The sequence below is a fragment of the Sphaerodactylus townsendi genome, linkage group LG05 (assembly GCF_021028975.2).
Source record: "Sphaerodactylus townsendi isolate TG3544 linkage group LG05, MPM_Stown_v2.3, whole genome shotgun sequence".
In the NCBI taxonomy this organism is placed as follows: domain Eukaryota; kingdom Metazoa; phylum Chordata; class Lepidosauria; order Squamata; family Sphaerodactylidae; genus Sphaerodactylus; species Sphaerodactylus townsendi.
In genome coordinates this window covers 100655290-100681300 of record NC_059429.1, presented here as the reverse complement: position 1 = coordinate 100681300, position 26011 = coordinate 100655290, and the positions used below count along the sequence as shown (strand labels likewise).

General features: G+C 43.4%; 1 protein-coding gene across 3 annotated transcripts in view; it reads right to left on the bottom strand.

Annotated features, from left to right (window-relative positions):
* SOGA1 (suppressor of glucose, autophagy associated 1) overlaps positions 1-26011 on the bottom strand; it is a 110968-nt gene that overhangs the window by 44594 nt on the left and 40363 nt on the right. For all 3 annotated transcript variants that reach the window (XM_048496035.1, XM_048496036.1, XM_048496037.1), the window contains exons 3-5: positions 25728-25886; positions 10933-10995; positions 813-2051 (exon numbers count right to left, since the gene is read on the bottom strand). In XM_048496035.1, the coding sequence (XP_048351992.1) occupies positions 813-2051; positions 10933-10995; positions 25728-25886 (1461 nt within the window). The remainder of the gene's footprint in view (positions 1-812; positions 2052-10932; positions 10996-25727; positions 25887-26011) is intronic.

Sequence of the window (26011 nt, the reverse complement as noted above, 5' to 3'; positions counted from 1 at the left end):
CAGCACTGTGACTCTGATCCAGATTTTTTTTCAAGACACAAATTTGTTTGTGGACAACTCAACAACACCTCCACTTGTGACTCCAAAAGCTCACTTCTGAGGTTTGCCACATGAATTGGTGAAATTACTGGCATGCAAAGTGCTATAATAACAGAATGTTTAAACTGATGATAGCTCGTATGTTGTTGCTCTCATCCCTTCCTACCTCAGGAACTATTCTTAAATTAACATTTGAATTAATTAAACCAATACTTTATTAGCACATTTCTCAGGGGAAGTCATTTCTCCAAACTTATCTAATTAAAGTTCAAATTAAACATTTTTTTCCAACCTAGTTAACTTTGCAAAGTTTCACAGTGGTGCTATTTCAGGCAGCTCTCTCCATATGTGAAAATGTGCTGTTAAAATGAACTACAGGCTTTTATCACTTCAAAAAATAAATATGTGAGGCTATGTGCTGAACGTAAACCTCCTGGGAAAGGGCTGTGTCATTTCTCTGTTCTGCACAAACCCGCACTCTATCAGACACTAAATAAAGTAAAAGTCAGCAGCAGTCACAGCACAGCACACAGTTCAATCCACCTCCTGCCCAGCGCACACTCTGCTGAACCAGAGTCCTATCTCATCATTGGCCTCAGTTCCATGCATTGAGCCAGTGGTTAGTGTGTTATTTCATTCTGAGGAGGCAGAAAAGGGAAGTTACATTAACAGGGTCAGGTGCCGATTTGTTAAAGCAGGAGAAACAGCATGGCAAATAAAGCAATAGTCACTGTTAAGGGAATCACTGTCAACCATCTAGGGGAAACCCTCACCTGGAATTCAGAGTTTTGCTCTTTCCGCAAAGCCTCTTTCATGGCATTCTGGGAGCTAGAACTTGGCAATGAGTCTTTCTGGTCTTTCACACAATCACCAACGTGGTCCACCTTCTTCATGAAGCTGTTCAACTCCTGTTGAAGGACCCCAAGCCGCATCAAAATGGCACTGATCAGCTTCGAATCTGTGGTGCTCTCGTTATCCATGGCCTCACTCAGCACCAGCTCTGCACAGTCGTTGTCCATGCAGAGCTTTAGGCTGGAGGTGAAACCGTTGGCATCTGAGATCAGGACATCGATGGCTTTGCTGACCAGAGCAGCCTGGTCCCTGATGTCAAGGAGGGTCTCAAAGTCCTTGGATTGGAAAAGCCTGCTAGGGCTGGTTTCGTGAGATTTGCTAGTATTGCTAAGGCCATTTCCAGGTGCTCTCTCCTTAGTGTCATTCTCTCCCCCAACTGGCACCTCTCTCCAAAGGGACGTTGGAACGCACTGGGCAGAGTCCCCAGCCTCAGCATCGGTCTCCAGCATGGGCCGGGTGGTCTGGCATGAGGCAAGGTCACAGCGCTGCAGATTAGAGAGCAGCACTCGGTTCTCATACTGCAGCTTCTTGACCTTGCCACTCAGCTCACCGATTTGGACCTTGGCAGTGGCCAGCTCTTCTTGAGAGGTCTCACTGATCACTGAACAGCTGTCCTCAGAGAGGGTGATGTCCAGGTCATGGTCTGACTTGTACTTATTGAGCTCGTTCATGAGGAGTTTGTTTTGCTCCTCCAGTTCCATCAGCGACCGCCTTAGCAGCTCTGCCTCCTCCTCCACAAATTGTAAATGCCTCCTGAGCTCCGCTATACTCTCCCCTGAGTCCCCACAGTTTGTCAGGGAGAAGGCAAACCGGATGTCTTGTCCCAATAGATCTTTGTCTCCTTGAACTTTCATGTCATCCATTTCTGCCCTCAGCCCTCGGTTTTCAACCTCAAGCTCCACTATCCTCCGGCTCAAGATATTAGCTTCTTCTTCAACAAGCTTCAGGTGGACCTTCAGCTCTGCCTCTCTGGAATGAGGGGAGTCAGCCAGCTCCTCTATAGAGAGGGAACTCTCCAAGTCCCCATACAAGGACCGATACTTCATTAGTTCCTCCTTCATGCTGTCATTGTCTTTGGCTAGCTTTGTCAGTTTTTTGCACATTAGAGCAGATTCCTCCTTAGCAAAATGCAATTGACACTTGAGGTCTGCACTGTCCTCCTAGAATTAAAAAAGAAAATGGTGCAAGAATTAAAAAACTGAATGTTTATAAGGTGGATAGAAGATATTAACTGAGAAAAGGTAAAGCCCCAACACTATTCCTCTGTTTACCTCCAAATTCTACCTTCATGCTGGCAAAGGATCTTAAGGAATTTTCCTCTGCATTGGGAAGACTGCAGGAGTCAACATTACAGGTGTCTATCAAGGAAAGCATGCTAGAATTGACTGAACAAGTATCCCAAGGTAATTCCAAGGTGGGGAGAGGTGGGGGGAGGTTAAGAAGACCAGTTCAGTAACTGTTAAGAATGGTCTCATCCTACAAGTTTAAAGAACAAGGAATATCTAATAGAGCTCAAGAGAATTGTGTTAAAATTCTAGAGGCTAGATGATCACAGAATGCTTACAGTTTTCCAATTCTACAGTTTAGAACAGGCAGAAAAGTAGAAGTCTGTAAAAAGGGGCAGTTAAAAATGCCGAACAGCTCATCAAAAAGAGATTGTCAAATAATCCTACAATGATGGGAGAAATCTGCAGTTGAATCTGCTTTAGAATTTTGGGCGGAACTTCAGGGGACCCCTCATTCTCACAGGCAGACAATCCATGTGTAGATTTTTGATGATTTTTCATATAGGAAAAAGAAACATTTATAGTGTATGTATCCTGTACTTTTAATATGCCTCAGTGGCTTCCACTAACAGTTAAGAACAATAAAACAATCTTTTAAAAGTATCAATAAGAGCATCAAATAAGATGATTATTAACAACAAAAAACAATACTAAAGAGTAAAATCCAATAAATAAATAAAACCAGCATCATTCTACCACCAAGTTCACCACTACAAAGTCAGCAATAAGAACCAGAGTAGGGAAGGGAAGAATGATCCAAAGGGGGAACAGCAACTGGAAAAAATTAACTGCAAAGTTGCCAGAAAAGATGGGATTACAAAACCCTGTGCCTCTTTTCCCCCCGCCCACTTTTCAGATCTTTATTTTGTTTTGAAGAATGAGGAAAAAGCTACACTCAGTTCAGTGTCCATTGTAATCTGGTCTTCAGCTGGGCAGCACAACTCAAACTAAGTAAAGTGTTAGAAAAGCAGTTGTAACCCCCATGCCCAGAATGGGTTGGCCCAGAATGGGTTGACCCAGTAAGGGGTGGAGACTCGGAGCAGCAGAGAGGCTGAAAGAGCTCTTTTGCAGAAGAACAAGGCTACCAGACTCGGACCTTGATTTGTATAAGCCCTTAACACCTTGTTAAGGTAATTTCAATATTGTTGGGAACTACTGGGAAGGTAGTTGTTGTTTTGCTGTGTTGTAAATGTTGGAGTTTATTGTTTCAGGGTTTCTTTTGTGGTTGTAATGGGTGAGAGTTCTCCTGGAGACCTTCATCATGTTGCAACCTGTTCATCAAGCCCTTGGAGTCTTCAGGAGCCAGCCAACTTGCAAAGAAGATTTGGACTTGGCAATATCAGTAGACTGTAAATAGAAGGACTTGAAATGCAACCTGAACAGGACCTTGAATTGTAACGTTAAATGTTGATGTTTTAAAAGTGTTAATTGTAAAGAAAAGTAAACCATTTTGTTGTTTAAATTTGGTTCTTTGCAACTCATTCCAGGTTCTGCCCCACAGAACCCACAGTGACTTCAGGCATCCCTGATCCTTGACCAATTAGCCAACACTTATGATTTCCAGAGAACTTTTTATAACACCAGAACAGTCTTGTTTCAGGGTGAAATGGGAGATATACCAAGGCAGCTCAGCTGGACACACTTTTGAAACAAAGACAGCTGGACATGTAAGACCACAGAGGTGCTTTGGCAGTGGGCTGTTATCCAGCTGTCAAGAGTAGAACTACAAACTTTTCCCAGTGCTAGAAAACTGTCCTTTTGTCGCAGTTCTGGAAAAGTGAACCAAGGTTCACAGCTCTCCCTATTCCTCCTCATGCAGCTTCCTTACCACAGAAGCTCTAAGGGCCAAACCAAACATTAACTGTTTTGAGGAGTTGGGTCAACACTGGGGGTGGGGTAGAAGTTATTTCTTGTTATTTCTTCAATGCAATTTTGGCAAAGGTGAAATACCTTGGGGCGGGGGAGGCAGGAGCCTTTACTCCCCCTACAGCAGCTTTCCAAGCCCAAACGGCCTCCCCTTTTGTTATCGGAAGCCATTCCTCATAGCTGCTGTGTGGCTGCAGGGAACCAGGACCCACCTGTTTAAAAAATTGGCCCTCAGACACAAAGATTAATTCTGAATTATACAGTGTAAATCAATAATAATGGATATTGGTTGTAACAAAAAAGGCTCACTTTGTCTAGGAATATAAACTGCTGGAGGTATATTTTCAAGACAAGTTGCATATGAGGTATGTGTGAATGTGTTCAAATCTTAATGGGTAGAGCTTTTTGCAGCTCCTTAGGAATTCAATTCAACTAGAATTCAATTCCTTAAGAATTCAATTCCTTAAGAATTCAATTCATCTAGAAGCAGGGAGAGGCAAAAGGAAACTATCCCCACTCCAAAACTGTACGCAAAATGGTTGTCTTGCCCCAAATACATTACCATTTGCCTCTCTTACATTACTGTTCATTAAATATCTGAATCCTTACAATAGCTTCCCAATGTTGGCACTAGAAGAGTGTGGGCTCTCCCAGAATTTTTAAAAAATTGGATCTGACATCACCATTGTTCTTTTCTTGGCCCTAAGGGAAGGAATTGGTGGCTTAGGATTTGACATTGAGAAGTCTATCTCTGAATCATATACCTTATTAGCATTTCCAAAACAAACAAGCCTAATGCCAAACATATATTATAAACAGGAAATGACGAGAAGCAATTTTTGGAAGTATATGATACCAAAAAATGTAATTGTAATGATTCCTCCTTTTAATGATTTTTCTGTACAACATAAATCTTGCACATTTTCAAAACGCAGAAATATTTTATCTTCCTTTCTCCGATAGTACTCATCCCTATGTTTTCAATTCAATGCACTCATTTTAAAGAAATATATTCTAACCAGCGTTTGAGGCCATCACCACCACTATTACCACCACCCCAGCTTGAGGAAATGTAATTTTTTTTTCTGAATATGGGATTCTAACACAAAATCCTAGGTCACCTATTCTAGCCTAATCTCAATACATGATTACTTCTTCCAGTCCCCCTTTAAGTATTCCTTTTCCTTAGATTTCAATCATGTCATTAGAATTTTGAAAACATTCCTAGGGGTTCCAATCCATCAGACATCTACAAAGAAAGCCTTCCAAGGAGTGGTATAGCCTAGAGATGAATGTTTCATATAATTTCCCTGTGCATCTCAACTGCTTGTCCCATTCAACCGAGAGGCTACAAGACAGAGTTGATGGCCCTCTGACCCTTCCAAATCTTTCAATTCTATTAATTGTTCCTAAAATAAGACCTGGAGAGGAAGACAGAACTAGGACAAAGAGGCTTAGAGACAGCTTCTACTCTAGAGCTGTGGCTATGCTAAACTCCGCTGCTTCATATTGATGTATTTGGGGCTGTGTAGGGATGGGTGGAGGAAGGGGAAAGTGAGGATGATGTATGAGTCTGAAATTGTGTGCATCGAGGAATGCTGCTGTAAATTTCGTTGTGCGTGCACAATGACAATAAAATGCTTATGCTTATGCTTATGCTTGAAACTGTGTTTCTGGCTGTTTCCAAGCAGAGTCAGGGAAATGTGACTAAGCCACTGTCTATACATTTCCAAATGCTGGATCTGTTCCTTTTCCTGAAATTTGGAGGGGGCCAGCTTTGTTCTTACAGACTTTTGAAAGCAAGAAAACCGTTAGGAAATGCTACACAGTTCAGAGAGTTCTTGGATTCCCTGTGGCAATTTGGGGATTTGAAATTTTTCCCTCAATAAATATTACCTCATAAATAGTGACCGTTGGTTTTAAATCTCAGTGTTCATTTCCTGTTTCCATGGCTCGCTGAGGGAAAAAAATTCAAGACAAATCTTTCCCCTAGTAAAGGCACTCTCCTCCAGGCACTCGAGAGCTCCTTTCCAGATGGCCAGTACAGTATGAGCATTCAATTGCAACCGTCATGCCTGAGATTGCATCAGCCCAGAGTTGAAAAGAGGCTATTATTAACTCTCTAAAAGTCCTAGATTGTTGTATGATACTTAGAAGAACTTCACTGCTCCAGATTCCAGCACAGCACAAAGACCAAAAACTCACTGAACAATAAACTGCCCATGGAAGAACTGGGGACATAATGACCTTAATCTTTGATCCAATCAGGTATTTATGCTCTCTTAGAAACCAAATTCAGCCCCAGAACTCGGGTTCAATAGAAGCCTTTTAACAGGAAAGCAACATACAATCCTTCTCACTTCTGACTACTGGAGCCTAATTTTCAAATGTTCACTGTCCTTTAAAAAGCTTACATGTCAAATTTCCAAACAGTAGTGTAATAAACTTTTCCTTTTTTTAAAATCGCTGTCAACTTGCAGCTGACTTACAAACCACGTACGATTTTCAAGACAAGAGATATAAGAGGTGGTTTACTACTGTCTGCTTCTGTGTAATGACCCTGGTATTCCTGAGTAGTCTCTCAACCAAATATGAGCTAGGTTTGACCCCACTAAGTTTCCAAGATATGACGGGATCAGGCTAGCCTGGGCCATCAAGGTCAGGTTCCATTTTCCATTAAAGATCAACCAAAACACCACAAAATTGAGCAAGTTTCCAACTCTTCATTAGGCTGGATACTCAATTTAAAAAAAACAAGGGGAAAACATGTCTGAGGGGATTATGGAAGAGCCCCTAGTTCTGAAGTGGATAGGGAGTAGAAATGGAATCCCCCCCCCTTCCTTTTTGTTCTGAAGATCCAGCCTGATGAAAAGTTACAGAAAACCCCAAACCTTGACCACTGTTTTGTGATACTCTGGGGTTCCTGTCAAAACTCAGTATAATGCGAAAGGGGAGAACCTTTAACAGCACCAAAATCACACTGCAAGTCCTAAAATTAGTGCAGCTCCTGCTGAGCCCATGGCACTTTCCTTTCACTGTACAGACGGGAAGAATGAAGCAGGACGTGTGTGTGTGTGTGTGTGTGTGTGCGCGCGCGCGCGCGCGCAGCCCAACACTATGCATCTTCACTTGAAAGAAAGTCTTACTGTGTTCAACGGGTCAGGCTCCCTAGGAAGTGTGCACAGGATTGCAGACTTAAAAGAACTTGGTGCTTTGAGCTCAGATCTTCTAAAGCCTTCTGAAGAGAAGACGATTTACAGGGGAAGCTCTAGCCATTTGTGTGTAAGAACAGCTAAACCACTAACCCAGTATCATTCACTGCATAAATGGCAGTCATGGATCTACACAGAGAAAATAAATGGGCCTTTTAATTTCCTGCTAAGGTTATTTTCCTTTCAAATAAATCATGTACTGGAGTAGGCATGGTTGATATATGTGGACAGGAAATCTGAGAACTCTCAAGAAGAGTGAGTAGCTTGGGAATAAAACAGACAGAGAATATGCCTTGTAACCTTTCACCCAACAGCTGCATACTCTCTACGCACATCTGGTCTCTTCCCCAGACACTGGCAGTGACAGGGAGGGAATGAATTGGTGCAAACGCCATCTTTCCAGGTGTCCATAAATTATAGATTAAAATTTACCCTACAACAGTCCGGTGAATTTTCTAGTATTAGAGATTTGGCAAGAAATACACAACCCACCAACTGCCCATCTCATTCACTCACTGCACTAGGCAACTCTTTCCCAGGCAATGGATAGAAGGTATCTGAGGGTGTAAACAGGCATGTGGACAGGGGTGAACCGGTAGACATTGTCTACGTGGATTTCCAAAAGGCTTTTGACAAAGTTCCTCACCAGAGACTGTTGAGAAATCGCGCCCGAGGCTTCAGCCGGGAGGCGCAATTGCGTGGGGGGAGGAACGAATGGAAGGTATTATTCCCGCCGGCCGGCCGAGGCTGTCACGTGGCCGGGTGCCGGCACGTGACAGGGGCCTTCAAGCAGCCTATAAAAGGCGGCGTCGGCGGGAACCGGCCTCTTTCGAGGCTGGCTGCTTTCAAAGGAGAAGGGTTTGTGCCGGCTGCTTTGAAAGATAAGCATTTGTGCTGCGCTTTCTCTTGCCAGCCTCGTTAAGAGCCCCTGCTCTGCAGCAATGAAGGAATAAGAGGGGAAGTCCTCCTATGGATTAAAAACTGGTTGAGAAACAGGAAGCAAAGAGTGGGTGTAAATGGGAAATTCTCACAATGGAGAGATGTGGGGAGTGGTGTCCCCCAAGGATCCGTATTGGGACCAGTGCTCTTTAACCTATTCATAAATGACCTGGAAGTAGGGGTGGGTAGCGTGGTGGCCAAGTTTGCAGCTGATACCAAATTATGTAGGGTGGTGAGAACCACAAAGGATTGCGAAGAGCTCCAAGCGGACCTTGATAAATTAGGTGAGTGGGCTCAGAAATGGCAAATGCAGTTCAATGTAGCAAAATGTAAAGTGATGCACATAGGGGCAAAAAATCCAAACTTCACATACACGCTACAGGGGTCAGTGCTATCAGTCACAGACCAGGAAAGGGATTTAGGCGTCTTAGTTGATAGTTCCATGGGAATGTCAACTCAATGCATGGCAGCTGTGAAAAAGGCAAACTCTATGCTGGGGATCATTAGAAAAGGAATTGATAATAAAACTGCAAAGATTGTCATGCCCTTATATAAAGCAGTGGTGCGACCGCACTTGGAGTACTGTGTCCAGTTCTGGTCGCCGCATCTCAAAAAGGATATTGAGGAGATAGAAAAAGTGCAGAGAAGGGCAACAAGGATGATTGAGGGACTGGAGCACCTTCCCTATGAGGAGAGGCTGCAGCGTTTGGGACTCTTTAGTTTGGAGAGGAGGCGGCTGAGGGGGGATATGATTGAAGTCTACAAAATTATGCATGGGGTAGAAAATGTTGACAGAGAGAAATTTTTCTCTCTTTCTCACAATACTAGAACCAGGGGGCATTCATTGAAAATGCTGGGGGGAAGAATTAGGACTCATAAAAGGAAACACTTCTTCACGCAACGTGTGATTGGTGTTTGGAATATGCTGCCACAGGAGGTGGTGATGGCCACTAACCTGGATAGCTTTAAAAGGGGCTTGGACAGATTTATGGAGGAGAAGTCGATTTATGGCTACCAATCTTGATCCTCTTTGATCTGAGATTGCAAATGCCTTAACAGACCAGGTGATCGGGAGCAACAGCTGCAGAAGGCCATTGCTTTCACATCCTGCAGGTGAGCTCCCAAAGGCACCTGGTGGGCCACTGCGAGTAGCAGAGAGCTGGACTAGATGGACTCTGGTGTGATCCAGCTGGCTTGTTCTTATGTCCTTATGTATGCTGATTCAATTTAGGATGTTACTTTTCGACCTGTTGACATTTGAGGAATTTAAAACTGAAGTACAAACAAGGGTGTCATATCCAGTCCTGGATGACAAGGGCACAGAAGAATCCAACTGTAGATCTTAAGAACCACAGCCCCTCAGATTATTTCTGCCAGGAAAACAAAACTGCTGCTCCAATAGATTATTTATCAACATCTCCTTTCAAGGTCCCTGAACAAATCATGAATATACCGGCAAAGCTACATGAAGCCAGCTCAAATCAGGAATGCACCACTAATTTGAGTAGAAATGTGCACATTTCCCCCAGCTGTTCATCTAATAAATGTTCGTACACATCCACAGCATCAATTTTTGCCTCAGTCAGGGGTATAAGATCCATTTAAAAATCAACAGTACATCCCAATCCTCATTTTGCTCTGCCACTGATTTCATTTGCATCATTTGCTGCTTACTAATGACACCCTCGGCATTACTGTGGGGGTCTGACTTCATGATGTTCTGCTGATATTTGGGGTCAGCCAATGTACTGCAGAGGATTTAACTACTAAAATTGACTTACACACAAAATGGAGCGGGGGTGGTGGGGGGAAGATGCCAGTTTGTTTTGCTATTTGTTTACAATATAGTCATTAGCGTTCCAATACGCATAAGAAAAGCAACTGCTTGAACTACTAAAAGGGCCACTGTTGCATACTTACACCTTCAGTTCTGACCCTTTGCATCATGGTATCAGCACATCTGAGCGAATTTGGAAGACTAAAACCCCCTCAGATCATTAGCAGGTGGAAAGTGCTTATTTACCAAAGCATGTTGCAATTCATAAGTATTCAGCAGAAGGGAGAGAAGTGGGCAAGCGATAACATTTTGGAAAATTTACAGGTCTGCTGTCCATTCCTAACTAAGGGTGTAATTACTGCAACGCACATGACTGCTGGAACCATAGCAGCTAAAGTGGTGTCTGATGCAAGGCTAGCAAGGCAGAGCTCTCCACCCAGCATGCCTACAAAAACTCCCTCCTCACCCAACCACTCCATATATTTGCAGGATGGAGCCACACCTTATACTTTTAAAAATACCACGCAAAGGTCATGGCCAAGCTTGAGTCTCAGAGTTCACTGCTTAGCTTTCCTGTCACAGAAAACAGAAATGGTTTCCCATGTTAGGCTACAGTTGAACTAAGTTTAACCTATTTGGCTCACCCCCATAACCAACATATTCCCCTTGAGAGTGAACATCCTTGAGAGTGAATATCAACTATGACTGTCAGTATAAAAAGTAGCAATACTGTCCTTATGTGCTAGATTAAGCAGTGGATTACATTCTTGCATTGCTTGTTGTATTATAGTGTTTTGTCTTCCATAATCTGCCTTGACTCTCAATGAGAAAGGCAGATAATTAATAAGCAAACAAACAAACATTCCAGCAGCCAGAATAGCCTTTACATTAAGCATACACTGCAGGCTGCATTTGCAAAAGATAGTAGAAAGTTATACATAATTTGACTTTAAAGAAATACCTGGGCAGATGATTTTTTGTCTGCTTTCCCAAGAGAACGCGATCCTCTTTTCTTCAAAGAATTCTGAAATTTAAAAAAAGGATTAATGATTGGCTGAACACTGATGCTTATTTCTCAGCATGAGTAGACTTTGTATTAGTTCCAGGCCCTCCTGTTTTTCTGTCTGTTCAGGTATCTCCGCGTATCTCAATACAAATGCATGGTAAGAAGGATGGTAGCTATGCTTGATTAAGTGCCAACCTGAGAAACTTCCTCTGGAGCATTAGATTTAATTTTAGGACTGAATCTGACTGAGAGATATGTATGATTTATACTTTGGCGTACACAGTTACATTTAGAACTAGTTATATTTAGAACCAGAGGAAAACTCAATATATGCAACACTTATTTTCAATCAACTGAACTTATTTTGATGATTTAACAGTATAAATATGACTAATTTTTAACAGTAACCATATAAAATTATATTTGGTACATTTATGGAATTTGGTATATTTTTCTGCAATATCAAAAACATTCAACTATTCAACAGCTTATTAATTATGGACAAAATTTGCCACATGTAAATAATGAATACATACCTGAAAACATGATGTACAAGTGTGGGACCCACAAGGACTCGGCGGGGGGGGGGGGATTTTATGTCCATACTCTTGTTCCTCTTGGTCACACCCTGGAACTGCATGTAGCTTCTCCCCTCACTGTCACTCTTGACCACTTCCCTAGCACTCTTTCTGTATCCTGCCCCCATCTTCAACACTCTCTCCCTCTATCAGCCCCTCTTCTTTCCTTCATGTCTACCCACTTCCTCGTTCTTTTCTGATTTGCTCTCCAGCAGCCCCTGCCCCCTCACTGATCCAACTTTTTCTGTTTTGCTCCCTCACCTTCAGCTTTCCCTTTTTACTTTTTACCTTGCATTCAAAATGTAGTCAAGGGGAGGCGCACTGACCAGCATCCTAAGAAGGGAAGGATATTCTCCCACATTAAGTGGAAGGGTTGGGGTGATATTTATAGCAAGAACAGCTTAGCTGGTCAAAAGCATTAATGCATGTTAAAGAAAGCAGGAGGATATTCCCAAATGACTGCTAACTACTTGAAAATAGATGGTAATTTTAGTGAAATCTGTCATCCTGATTTGGACAGGCATAATCCCTTCATGTGAGACCAAGAGAATTCCACAGGTAATTATCTCCATCTTTGTTGTAAATGCAGAGAGTGGACTTAGAAGGGGAATGAATATAGCCTGGGGTTGCTTGCAGAACAACATTTGAGTAGCAATAGAAAAGTATCCTGTGCACCAGGGGGAGAAAAGTCACCACTGCACAGAAAATATGGTACCAGAGCTGTGATATCAGAGTCTGATTTCTTTATAAAAGACTGGAATGCCTTCCATCTCCTTGATGTAAGAAGCAGAGTGTGACTAACTATTCATGCTCAGTTTCAATAGAATCACTATTCATTACAAGGTCCCATAAAAGAGATTTCTCTTAATCACTTTGGCTGCAGTTTTATGGATGAACCTCCATTTCAAGGCTCACACCTTCCACTTCCAAACAAAAATCCCATTACATTCAATTAAGTGAGTAGCAAGTCATCCAAGTCATTGGGCTTGCCACAGCCAAGAGTTTTCTTCCACTTGCAAATTAAAATGATGTTTGGAAGAACTTTAATGCTCTAAGAACTAGCAATTTATAAACAGTGTAACTGCAAATATACCATGCCTCTGTCAAACAGCATTCACCTCCAAAGGATAGCTAGCCTATGATATCGTGTGTTCTCTGATAATTGAAAAGGACAGCTTCAGTCTCTCATGCTCTTAAAAATACAAACAAGATTCAAAGACTAGCTCTAAATAACAATCATGTCAAGCACAAAAGAGAGAAGGCCATGGGAATTCATTCCAGCTAAAGCAGCAGATTTACAACATAACCATATTGATTGTAAGTAGTATGTTGGCAGTTTCTTAGCTCTCCTGGTGAGGGGCAGAACTGGCCCTGTGGGAAAGCAACTACATGAAGGCATCCAAATTTAACAAAACAGTTAAATGAAGGAGTTCTTTGCGCAGGCAATGTGCTCTTGATCAAACTCCCCAACTTCCTTTGCAGTCGCCCCAGCATTTCTTGATGTTTAATTTTCTTTTTTGAACACGGTTCCAAGATATTTTTCAGAATTGAGGCATCCCTTTGCTGACGATGACAAGTCTCTGGATCCAACCACAACCCAGTCGAAGCTGATGCAACCACCCTTCTTCTCTGTTGGATCAGACTTAGCATTCCCCGCTTTGACTCACACCCCTTTCTCTTGCACTGCTGATGACTTCTCATAAAGGGCTACTTTTAGCTTCAAAGACTTATCAACTCTCACCCGTGCTGCAAACTTTTGGCAGATTTTGCAGACCAGAACACTATGGCCCTCACCAAGGCATAACTAGCAGAGAGTCTGTTCGTCTGTGTGGGTCATCTTCACTCCACACTCCATACATTACTTCAGTAACCCCAAATGGACCAACCTGATGACTCTACCGACCACTCCTACTCAAGGAGTGGGGGGATACAGCCAACAAACTTCAATGAAGAACAAAGCTCGAGTGAACCTTCCCATAGTGGCAAAGAAGGAACTGAGGGCAATGGTATTGGTCTTCTACATTTAAGAGGAAAGCATGCATGCGACCAACGGTCGCGACAGTGAGCTCTACAGTTAGACTCGAGGTCTTTACCGTGGCTCAGCCAATGTGGGATTACACCAAAGACCAATAATGAATTATCTTTATCTTCAATCAAGTAAAATAAAGCCAACATCTAATGGCATTTTGAAGACTAACAAAATGTATTCCATTATAAGTTTTTGTGAGCCAGACCTCACACCTTCAGATGCATACAGAGCGCACAATCAATCTATATATATAAAAACCTAACCATTCATTTGTTGGTCTTGCCCTAACGCCGAAACGGCTGGATGGATCGCCCCCAAATTTTCACAGGAAGTCCCTCCCTGTTGCGGGCAGGTGATTGGACCTTCAAATTGCCAAAAGTCCATACCTGAGCCAGGTAAAACGTCTTTTTCCTGGCGCACCAGGCCATGAAGCTGGCTCTGTTTAACTGTCACACTTTGAATGTTCGTGCAGCCTGTCTGTGGCCTGAGGGCTTGGTATGAGGGCTTAGAATGTTCGCAGAGATGGGCAGTGAACACAGTAAATAGGTAATACTGTTAGGTAACATGAGTGGAAGTGAAACACTTCCAGCTCATCCTCACACACCTCACTCTGCCCTCCCTCACATCCAACCACCACTTACCCACTTCCTCACCCATATTCGCCACAGCTCTCTTTTACTAAAAGCAAGCTGGAGTTTGCCTTTTTCTTCTAAGAAAATCCGCGGGGTGGGGGCGAACCAACACTACTGCCTCCGCTTCTTTTGCACGTGGCCCTTTAAAAACCCAGGGAGCTGGCCTCAATCTAAGCGCCTCACCACCCTGCCTCTGCTGCCTGACTGGGATAGCCTCCTTGCCCCAGTTCTGCCTTACCCAAGCCTGGACTGTGCGTGTCAACCAGCCTCATGGACAGCGGGATTCGCACTCTGGACAGTTCCGTTGTGGAATGGAAAGGGTTACCTTATACTAAAAACCAAGACAGCACCATATAATAATGTTAATTGAAAAGGGAAAGAGGGATTCCATTTGACCACCCCAGCAGCAGCGGAGGAGGAGGAGGAGGAGGAGTTTAGATTTATATCCCCCCTTTCTCTCCTGTAGGAGACTCAAAGGGGCTTACAACCTCCTTGCCCTTCACCCCTTACAACAAACACCCTGTGAGGTGGGTGGGGCTGAGAGAGCTCCGAAAAGCTGTGACTAGCCCAAGGTCACACAGCTGGTGTGTGTGGGACTGCACAGGCTAATCTGAATTCCCCAGATAAGCCTCCACAACTCAAGCTGCAGAGCTGGGAATCAAACCTGGTTCCTCCAGATCAGAGTGCACCTGTTCTTAGCCACTACGCCACTGCTGCTCCCAAAAGGCTATGCTGGGGATCCTTAGACCTGCATGGACATCTGTGTGGGTTGTGGACTGTGATGAGAAGGACAATTGCCACAGCAAAGCGTGGCCGGGCCCCGCTAGTTAGTAATAAAACGTTTGGGGGGAGGTGACATTGTGGCAGAAGGAGATACGTAGGAAATCATTGAGGTCTTTGTCTCTGTGAAAGGAACATATGTAGTTTCTACTCATAATGAATGACAAGAGAGATTAGAGGTTCCAGAGTCTCATGGGGTGTAGATATGAAAAAAAATCCAATCAAAGCCATAATAAATCCATTCAGAGTAGGTGTAGAAAAGAAGACAACTTTATTTTCAACCAAATAAACATCAGGAAATGTGCTGAGTTTTTCAGTGCCCAAATTAACTTTCTACATGGCCCCTTGGCCCCTTCTGCGCATGCAGTATGATGCACTTTCAATCCACTTTCACAATTGTTTGCAAGTGAAATAAACAAATACAGTCAAAATGCTGCTTCGTCCCATGCCATGGGCAGACAGTTCCCTATACCCCTGTATCCTAAACTACAATCTCTTATTTTTGTGTGATTTCAGAACAGACACTAAAAACACCTATTAATCTAGAATGCATCATTTGAGAATGTTATTAGTGGAATGCACTAATAACATTCTCAAGTGATGCATTTCATAGGTATTTTAAATGGCCCTTTAGTGGCTATTCTACTCATTGTGTCCTTTTCATTACATTTACAAAGAAAGAAAGGAGTTGGGAAAAAAACAAATAATTTGTGGAAACAGTTTTTCAGTATTTATGACGGATGAAGTATGTTTAATAAATAACCAGTATCTTAGGGCTTGTCCATACATGCAGGCCTGCAGTGCTAATCAGGTGGCAGAGCACAGACAGGGCCAAATGGATTGTATCATTACAAACCAGAGACGAAAGATCACATAATTTATTCCTTAGAACTAGAAAACAAACATAGCACATAAGAAATAATGGGGTACAATATTTCTCCCTGTTGTTCTGGCATTTGTTTATTTCAGGACAGCTTTACATGGAAAACATCAAAGATGCGTCTCCCCAATCTGCAGCTGAAGTGGTTCAGCCCATTCTGTCCCTTCCAAATTCTGCCACCTCATTCTACTATAATTCTAAACCAGGCCCTAGATAGGTTTACAGACAAATCAGATGCATTTATGGAGGAAGAACTAACGACTATCAGTGATTATTAGCCACTATTAGCCATCAGTGGCTATTAGCTAAGAATGGAGCCTCGAAGGCAGCATCTGTCTGGTGCTAAGGATAAACAACAGTGGAGGGATTGCTGTCTACCAGAAGAATCTGGCTTGCTGCTCTTGGAAACAGAATACTGGCCTAAATGGGTCTTGTTCTGACCAGATTAGCATTTGTATATTCATCTTTCCCCTGACTAAGAGCCCCATCCAGAGGAGGGGAGCCAAATCCACCGGTAGAAGTGTACGGCCACTCTGGTGTGTGTCCACTCTGGCAGATTTACCTTCCCTGGGGCACTTACTCTGGCAGAGGGGCAATTCCTCTGGCCTGTGGCCACCATGACCCTCGCTGGTGCTGAGACACTGTGCCAGACACTATGCCAGTGCCCCTGCCGCCACTGGCATTGTGGGGCAGGCCAGGGGAAAGAGCTGATGTTCGTTAGCTCCCTCATGACCATTCAACACATTATGCTGGTGGCCAAGAATTGAGACTTAAGTCACTCTTTTGGGTGGCATAAGTCAGTTACGCCCCATAGAGGTTTCTCGGCAGCAGGGGAAGCATTTTCACTTTCTGAGCCTCCCCACACTACCAGAAAGCCTCCTTGGGAGCAGCAGCTAGGCACAGCCACAGTGCCACAGCTGGGCACCCAGCTCTTGGATGGGGCTATGCCAGTGCCATCTTAAACGGGTCTACTCAAAATCCTACATGTCTAATCAATGCGGCTTTAAGCCCAGGAAAGTGATCTGAGGATTACACTATCAGCATAGACTCAGATTCCAAAGGAACAAGAAGAACACATTACATAATAGTGATTCTAGAACAGTGGTTCTCAACCTGGGGGTCGGGACCCCTTTGTGGGTCGAATGACCCTTTCACAGGGGTCGCCTAAGACTCTCTGCATCAGTGTTCTCCATCTGTAAAATGGATAAATGCTAGGGTTGGGGGTCACCACAACATGAGGAACTGTATTAAAGGGTCACGGCATTAGGAAGGTTGAGAACCACTGTCCTAGAAACTTTGGCCCCTTCCGCACACACAAAATAATGTGTTTTCAAACCACTTTCACAACTGTTTGCAAGTGGATTTTGCCATTCCGCACAGCTTCAAAGAGCACTGAAAGCAGTTTGAAAGTGCATTATTCTGCATGTGCGGAATAAGCCTTTGCCAAATTGACAACTTCTTTCCTCAGGTTCTTAATGTATCATCTTGTTGCCAACTTTTGCTAATCAATGTGGAGACACCACAGCTATAATTGGAACATGAAGACTTGGAGCCTGGGAATTTGATGGGTAGAAATAGGAACACTGCTCTCATCAAGTCTCGTTCCCCACTTGTAGATCTGGAAACTTAAAAGGATGCTTTAACATTGACTAACATTATAAGGCATTTGATGTGCTTAAATTACTCAATCCTCCAGTTAAGTGGATAGCTTTTATTGGACCTCTTTTTGAAGCTCAAAGGCTGGTGAATACTCAGCAATAAAAGGTTTCTCCTTACTTAATTTATGCTGCTCTTCCTCCTCCTAACAAGTATCCCCCACCCACGTTTCCACTGCAAAAGCCTTGGAATAGAGCCAGTGCTTTAAAAGAACTCCCCCTGATGAAGAAAAGACAAGACAAGCTGCCCATTGAAACCTCCAACACCCACCCTCACAAAGTGTTTGGCAAACTGTTAAGAGAGATACACATCAGTAACTTACAGAAGTTACTATAACGTACTGAGGAGGGGGGCTCAACAATGCCCCCTTGGATGCCATTCTGTCCACATACACTGAGCCAAAAATATTCACAAACTGGTGTTAGAGTGCTGTAGCCAAGAAACATAGCTATGAAATGTGAGCGGGTACCTCTGCCAAGGCTCACAGACTCAAGCCACTCCTATTAAGGATAAACCTTTTCTTCAAAAGCCATCGCTTCTCTCTGTGGCTTGGCACACCCGGCATAACAAGCAATAGGGAGGGGCGCAGCAGCAGCAACACAAATAGCTTACTACTTGATCACAGCTCCTATGGAAATGGAGCACATGTCCACTGCAGCAGTATGTGATACTTAGAATGGTAGCTGAGCCAGCCATTCCTGTTCCCATTCTTTACTGAAGTTTTAAAAGAGAGAAAGAGGAAGAGAGCAAGCTAATAATTTAAGTTTCACCAATGCCAATAACACTACACGCAGCAATCACGCAGCAATCAGCCATTTTGCAATCTCAGATCAAAGAGGATCGAGATTGGTAGCCATAAATTGACTTCTCCTCCATAAATCTGTCCAAGCCCCTTTTAAAGCTATCCAGGTTAGTGGCCATCACCACCTCCTGTGGCAGCATATCTATCCCATAGAAATATCTATCCCATAGGATAAAGCCATCTACATCAGTACCCATCTTTCAGGGCTAAGGAAGAAGAAAAAGAGTTTGGATTTATATCCACCCCCTTTCTCTCCTGTAAGGAAACTCAAAGGGGTTTACAAACTCCTTTCCCTTCCTCTCCCCACAACTTGTGAGGTAGGTGCAGCTGAGAGAGTTGTGAAGAACTGTGAGAAGCCCAAATTTACCCAGCAGGAATGTAGGAGTGGGGAAACAAATCCGGTTCACCAGATAAGAGTACACCACTCAGGTGGAGGAATGGGGAATCAAACCCAGTTCTGCAAATTAGAGTCCACCTGCTCTTAACCATTATACTGTGCTGTGCTTGTGGTGTTTGGTGTTTGCGTAGCTGCACTGCAACTGTACAATGCAGACTTGAGCATCATAAAGTCTTGGTTTCATAGGCTGAAGAATGTCTGAGCAGTACCAGATGAAATATAATCAGAAGTCTGCAGATATGTCATGACCAGCAGCCAAAACCTTTGGTGCTCTTCCAATAACTGTCGGTCACTTACCAGGACTAAAAACTTTTAAACAAATAAAGCAAAACAAATAAAAAAATAAAGCAAAAAAGAGTTGAACAATTTTGTGTATTTTTTCCTGGAAGTAGAATTAGGGCTGCTTTGGCTGGCACAGAATTCCAGCATATTTATTTTTAGCACAGAGTACATGAACGTAACCCTGTTGTCACATAAAACTGACAAAGTCTGGATGAGACAGCGTAGAACAAAACCTGGCTTTTACAATTAAATACATCACAAGAGAAAATACATTCATGTTTTTTTAGGGAAAATTCCAGTGTTTGGGGTGTGGGGGGCACCCCTCTGTCTCAGAACACGTCTCTGCACAGCAGTGCAGGACAACACAATGATTGTGGCCACTTTATCATCCCAACCAGGCAGGCATTATGATCCGGATTGTTTGCTTAGCAGACTGCCATCTGCAGTGGCTGCTGACCAGATTTGATTGGGTTTATTTTCTTACTGCTTTACCTCTGCCCTGCTTTTTTCAATCCATTTTTATGCGGTGGTTTCTGTCTAAGTTCATTGGACAGCCAAAGCTGACAAATGTGATTAGATTTGACTGCTACCATACTGATGCCACCAGACATGCACATAAGATCCCTTTCACCCCCTTCCTGGGTGATGCCCTAAACTCAGTCATAAACAAGTCCTTCCAAATCCCTCCCAGCAGGACCAGTGAAGCCACAGGTGCAAACAGGCACAAGTGTGACAATTAATTGGCCTTTCCAGCACTTATCCAATTATCAGAGATGCTCCCTCCAGCTGGAGAATAATCAGCACATAATCCCCTTAGGAGCAAGCTTGCCCCCTGCTCAGAGCCTGCCAGAGGCAGAGGCTGGGGTGAGGAGAGAGCAGAAAAGAAGAACAGGTTAGCCAGGCAAAAGCAAAGGTCTGATAACCTGCTTATTGAGTACTGATTATGCAAACACAGCACTTGAAGCTGCACTGCAGCCAGTAGAGCCAAGCTTGAGAGGCCTCTTGAGGGCTCTTCTTCATACTAATGTATAAGAATCATAACTGTTCAGAGATTCAACCCAAGGCTCATGTAAATATGTCAGCTCTCCTTTTCACAGATCCGCCTGTGATACAGTTTGGGGCCACAGCCAAAGAGGGTGGTATTAATAAATTTGCTGCAAGGTGTGAATTCCCCAGCGGATGCCAGCTGGTTTTAATGGGCTGTCATCACTCAAATATTTGTACTGCCTGCACTCAAAAAAAATGCTAACTATTCCATGTGGTGTTCCTGGGAGAGGGAGTTCCCATCCATCGCTCGGCATCTAAAGAAAGACATTTTCTTACCTGGTCATCACATAGCACACACAGCAAGTAGGAATCAAAGCTATGAAGTCAAAACAGAAAGCCTTTCTTGGTCTAGGAGACCCACATATCTACAGGAACATTCCCTCAGTATGCCCCATAGCAAGTCCTGCGTTCACCTGATCAAAGGCTATTTGAAGGCACCACCCTGCAAACAGGTAAGAGTGACACCTGCATTCTTTGTGTGTGGTCCCCACCATACGGAATGGCCAGTCTGAGGAGGTCAGAAAGGTGTCCACATGTTTAACATTCTGTACATATATGTAAAACAGAACAATTAAGGCTGTAGTTTATTACATACATTACTGTTTGGACTGCATTTTTCCCTGATTTTGCAATGCACCTCAGGAGGACATTTAACCTGTTCCCTTTGCAAGTAGCTACCACAAACTCACTCGCTCCAAGTAGCTTTAAGGATTGCAGACAAGAATTCAGGCAAAGTTGTGTATCATAGTGGGATACCATTCTGGACCTATATGACAACTACCCCACAGCTTGGGAGAAAACAGAAAGGGGCTGGGGTGGGGCTGCACCCCCAGCAGGTTGACAGCAAAGCCTCCTCCTTCCTGCATTCTGCTGAATGATAAAAAGGGTCTTTTTCACCTAGCTGCAAATTTATAATAAAACCCACTTATTCATGAGCAGCACAAAAGTACCAAACTACACATAATGCTGCCGATCTCTAGAGAACTATTTAAGCTGCAAAAATCAGCTGTGATAATGAAACTGTATGAATGAGGGCTGAAGAGATGGAGAAGGAGGGTTAACTAAGACAGACAGTTTCCCTAATCAGAAATGCCCACCAGGCTGCTTTAAGCCCTAGAACAGTGGTGGCGAACCTTTGGCACTCCAGATGTTATGGACTACAATTCCCATCAGCCCCTACATTTGGCCATGCTGGCAGAGGCTGATGGGAATTGTAGTCCATAACATCTGGAGTGCCAAAGGTTCGCCACCACGGCCCTAGAAGGATAAAAAGACAGGCACCCCTACTGTGCCAGCCTTTTTTTTCCTTTCTAGACTTTTAAAGCAGCTGAGGGTGGGGGGTGGGTGGGGAGCAGTAAACCGCACTGGGGAAACTATGTGTGAAACTCACTCCTTCTTAAGTGCCATGGCCCTTGTCTATATCTGCATGTCCATTCATCTGCTTTCTGCAGCTAAAATACGTCTGGAAGGATCCCAGATCCCAAGCCTTAATGTATGGTTGGAGTACATGAATGTCTGACAATTCTAAGTAGCTTCCATACATTTAAATCAAAACTTAATGTGTGGGGAAGAATTTCTGAAGCTCTTCATGGCTCCTCCCTATTAAAGGGAGGGGACATTTTTTCTCCAGGCCCGTTGGCAAGCCTAATTGCATAATCACAATAGCAAATTGCACAATAGCATGATTGCACATCCGCAATTAACATTTTTTTGGCCATCATCTGTTTAACATTTGTCACACAGACTCTCTGTTTCAGAACAGTATTCAGTGGGAGGGAAATAACATTCCCTGGAGATCTCAATTCTTCTTCAGTCAAGTCTAGGATCTTCTTCCTTCCTTCCCCATATCTGAAATGCAAAACAGTGTGGGCTAGATAGAGCTGAAGTTCAAGGGGGTTTGTCTTCTGAGAATCCTCACAGTTGTCTTACGCTGGTGGGGCCTATCCTCACTGAGTTTGGGATGTTACCACAGGTCAGGGAAGCCTGGGATTGTTTGCTCATTTCCTATGAGAACAGAACAACTTTCTCGAGCTACGGTACTCCTAAAATCTGGATAAACGTCTGCTACTATACACCATAATGGCTTGCTTATATTCTTTGTCCCTCTCATTTTGACAACATACCCTGAGAAATATGCATCAGAATATTGAACCAGATTATTTTTGGGGCCCTTGCCTGTCCCGCAGCATTATTATTATTCTAGATCAGGGTTCCAGTCCAATATTTTTATCAGTGTGGACTAATTTAGGACACAGGCAGAAGTGAGTTGCTTTAGAGTTAAGTAGAGGACCAGTGGTGACAGCATCACAGCACCGATCTTTCAGTCTTATGTGCAAAGACCCAGTTTGGGGGTCTTAGAAAAAGGAATTACAGGAATAATCTGATGGAGGCTAAATCTGATTGAGCCAGTGTGGTATAGTGGTCACAATGCTGGACTAAGATCTGGGAGATCCAAGTTCATCTCTGCAGGTTTCCATTGTCTTTTTTTGACAGGCTAGACTGACAGTTTGACAGGCTATACTGAACATAGTGAACAAAAATAAATCGTATATACTGCATTCATCTGTATGCATCACCTCTCCCTTGTGCACATGTCAGGTGACTTCAGTCGAGCATGCACAAGACAACCCTCTCTCTTTCTTTCCATTTTCCAATCCTTCACTAGCAACCACAGCTTTTCTATTCACTTACTATTCAGTTCATGCTTTCAGGCTGCTCAGAAACCACTCTCATGTCCATTAGTGTTGCCTACTGTGGGTATAAGCAGCACGTACTGCCTAGAGAGCAATACCAAAGGAAAAAAAGTGATCAGTCCTCTCTACCAAGGGCAGGAATCGTTGAAGCTCCTAAGCTGTCCGTGCGGCCATTTTGCACCAAAAGCTGACCTAGACAAAAAGTTACACAGCCGATTCTCAATAGCTAATATTTCTTAATATATGGTTGTGTAGATGATACAGTTGACATGGAAAAAGTGTAGTGCAAATGTCCTAAAAACGAAGAAGAACAAACCCCACTGGCTTTCAAGAAAAAGGCTGCTGTGTGGAAGTCTATGCACAAGCCTTTCTTTACACGATCATATGCTACATGCATATGTCTGCATGGTGGAATTCAGTGGCATGAACCAGCCATTCTTAGCCATTCATGATTAGGAACAAAAGAACTTTCTATATACAAGCAGAGTTGAGTTCCTTAGACAAAAGATTAAATATATCAGTGTATGGAGGTGTCCTGCACAGCACCACACCCAGCCATGCTACTTGTCAGGCAAAAGAATAAACTGCACTATGCAGAGGGGTTGGCTAGACAGGTGTTAATCTTCTTTGCTACATGAACCAATACAGAATTGGCGCTACAACAGGGTGGCAATGAAGTCATGCTATGTAAGAGTTTAGTTTCTTAGAGCAGTGATAGTCACCAGAGCCTACCAACTATGAGCTGGGAAAGTTGACAAGGACTTCGCAAGAGTCAGGGCAGTGAGGAAGGTTGCCTGGCCTCACTCCAGTGATGGTAATTCCACGCTGCCAATTCTGTATTCCTGCTGTAACTGGACACCAGATTTCTTTTTGGCCTACTGCCCCTGCCTCTCACACAGTCCTGTTCCTCTCGCTGTTTTGGCAACCCTGTAAGTGCCATGAGCCAGTTCCTTTCTCTGAAGATAATCCTCCAAGGTGTTTTGCTGAACACAGATGGCTGGCCAGTTTTGCCAGTCTCCAGGTGGGGCCTAGAGATCTCCTAGAAGAGGGGCTGGCAGGGGCTGATGGGAATTGTAGTCCATGAACATCTGGAGAGCCGCAGGTTGCAGACCTGTAGAAGTACAACCAATCTCTAGACTACGGAGATCAATTCCTCTGGAGAAAACAGCTGCTTGGGGAGAATGAAACTCTTTGACATTATACTCTGGGGAGGTCCTTCCCTTCCACAAACCCTGCTATCCCCAGGCTCTACTCCCAAATTCCCAGGAATTTCCTAACCCATCGCTGGCAATGCTAGCTACTACAGCTTCATCAAGCTCGGACTATTTCCCTTTACACTACCAGTTCAGCATTTTATAAAGCCTAAATCATTAGATCTGAACAGCATCATGACACCAGAAAAATATGATCCTGACAAACCAAAAACAGCCTACTATCAAGAAAAATGAAGGATCAGCTCCTGCTGTACTACCAGCCAACCAATAAGATCTGTCCTGTGTGCACCTGCCTTCAGAGAGGTGATGGGTGGGCATATTCTGCAGTAGCACCACACATTTGGAATGCCCTTCCCCCTGTGCCTACTTTTACTGTCTCTTAGGCACAAGACCAAACACATCTTTTCCTCCCAGGCTCTTAGTTAGGGGTTTATCTTACCATCTCTTTAAAACAGTCTGCTTTTGGCCTGAGGTCTGTTTTATGGATATATTTTATGTGATTTACATCCAACAGTATGTTTTTAATGGCTTGTTGTATATTGTTATATTACTTTAACTGTAAACTCCTTTCAAGCAAAACTCTGAAGAGGCAGCATAGAAATACTCTAAATAAACAAACAAATATTAGCAGCTGACTTGGCCGTAAGTTCTCCTCAGCCTCCAAGTTGCTGCTTTTTGGAATATTTTTGTGGATAAAGATCCCAGTGGATACAGGAAATGCCTAAACTATGAGTCAAACTAGACAGTATGGCATCTTCAACTCCACCCCAGCAACACACCAATATTTGGTAGGCGTGAGTTCCCATTAGAGAACTCCTTTCAATAGCACCACATGGGCCCAGCTCTGGTCAGGACTGCCCTGGTGTGAGGGAAGAAGGATTTCCGCCTTCTCATGAGCCTTTTTTCAATCTGAAATGATACCTGAGGGAGGCATGTGAGCATATAACAGGAAGTGGCTAAATTATCCCTGCTATCTGTTGAAGAGGCAAAGCTATGGAGAATTCCATCTGCTGGGAATAATCAAGATCCAAGCAGATAGGCATAAAAGAGTTTGTAACATGATTCTAAAGGAAAATGGCTAATCAAGAGTCCTTCCCTACATCCAGTATTCATATACAGCAACTGGCTCCAACCTGACCCCTTCTTCCTATAATTTGTCAGACTGGTTAGCTGTACACAGTGCTCTTGAAACTGTGTGCATTTTGCTTCACAGAGACGCCGATGCAACAGACTCTTCAATAAACTACAAGGACCCAAAAGATACAGTCTAAGGAAATGGGAAAGCAAACGATCCCAGTGTATTATCATGCATTTCACAAAACATGCAAAGCTGAATGATTTCTAAACAAGAATTCATTAACGTACAGACCAACTTTGTTTGAGAAACACAAAACTGTTATTTACAAAAAATGGTCTGTTCTTCTGTGTTAATGCAGATGAACAATGAGATGCAGACATCTACTACTACAGCTTCTTAACACTTCCAATCACCTACCATTCTTGAAAGTTTGAGTTTGATCCAGATGGCTGAGAAGAAAGGAGAGCAGCTGAAGGGTTAGAGATGGATATGGAAGAACTGAGTATATATATTCCTCACCATCACCCAGGAAGCGGGGTCAGTGGGGAGCCTTGAACAAGTCATTTTTCTCAGCCTATCCTACCTCACTACCCTGTTGTGTGGTCAGAACACAACTCTAAGCCCCCTGAAAGGAAACTATAATATGAGAAAAACAAACAACTACCACAAGGGATGCACTTACCTCCCGTAGTTTGTCCATCTCATTCTGCAGCACCTGCTTAGCCAACTCACTCTCAATGAGCCGCTGGCGCAAATCCTCATTCTCTTCCTCCAGCTTAATCCTCTTTTTCTCCACAGCTTCCAGCTCATTATGTAGCCGCACAGAGACATCTTTGGCTACCTGAGATGCAGACAGGAAAAAAAAGAAAACACAGCATAAAGGTAGGCCCTTAAGATTTATGCACAAGGTTCAAACAACTATCATTTACCACACTGGACATTAGACTTTACATTTTAGATTCAAGG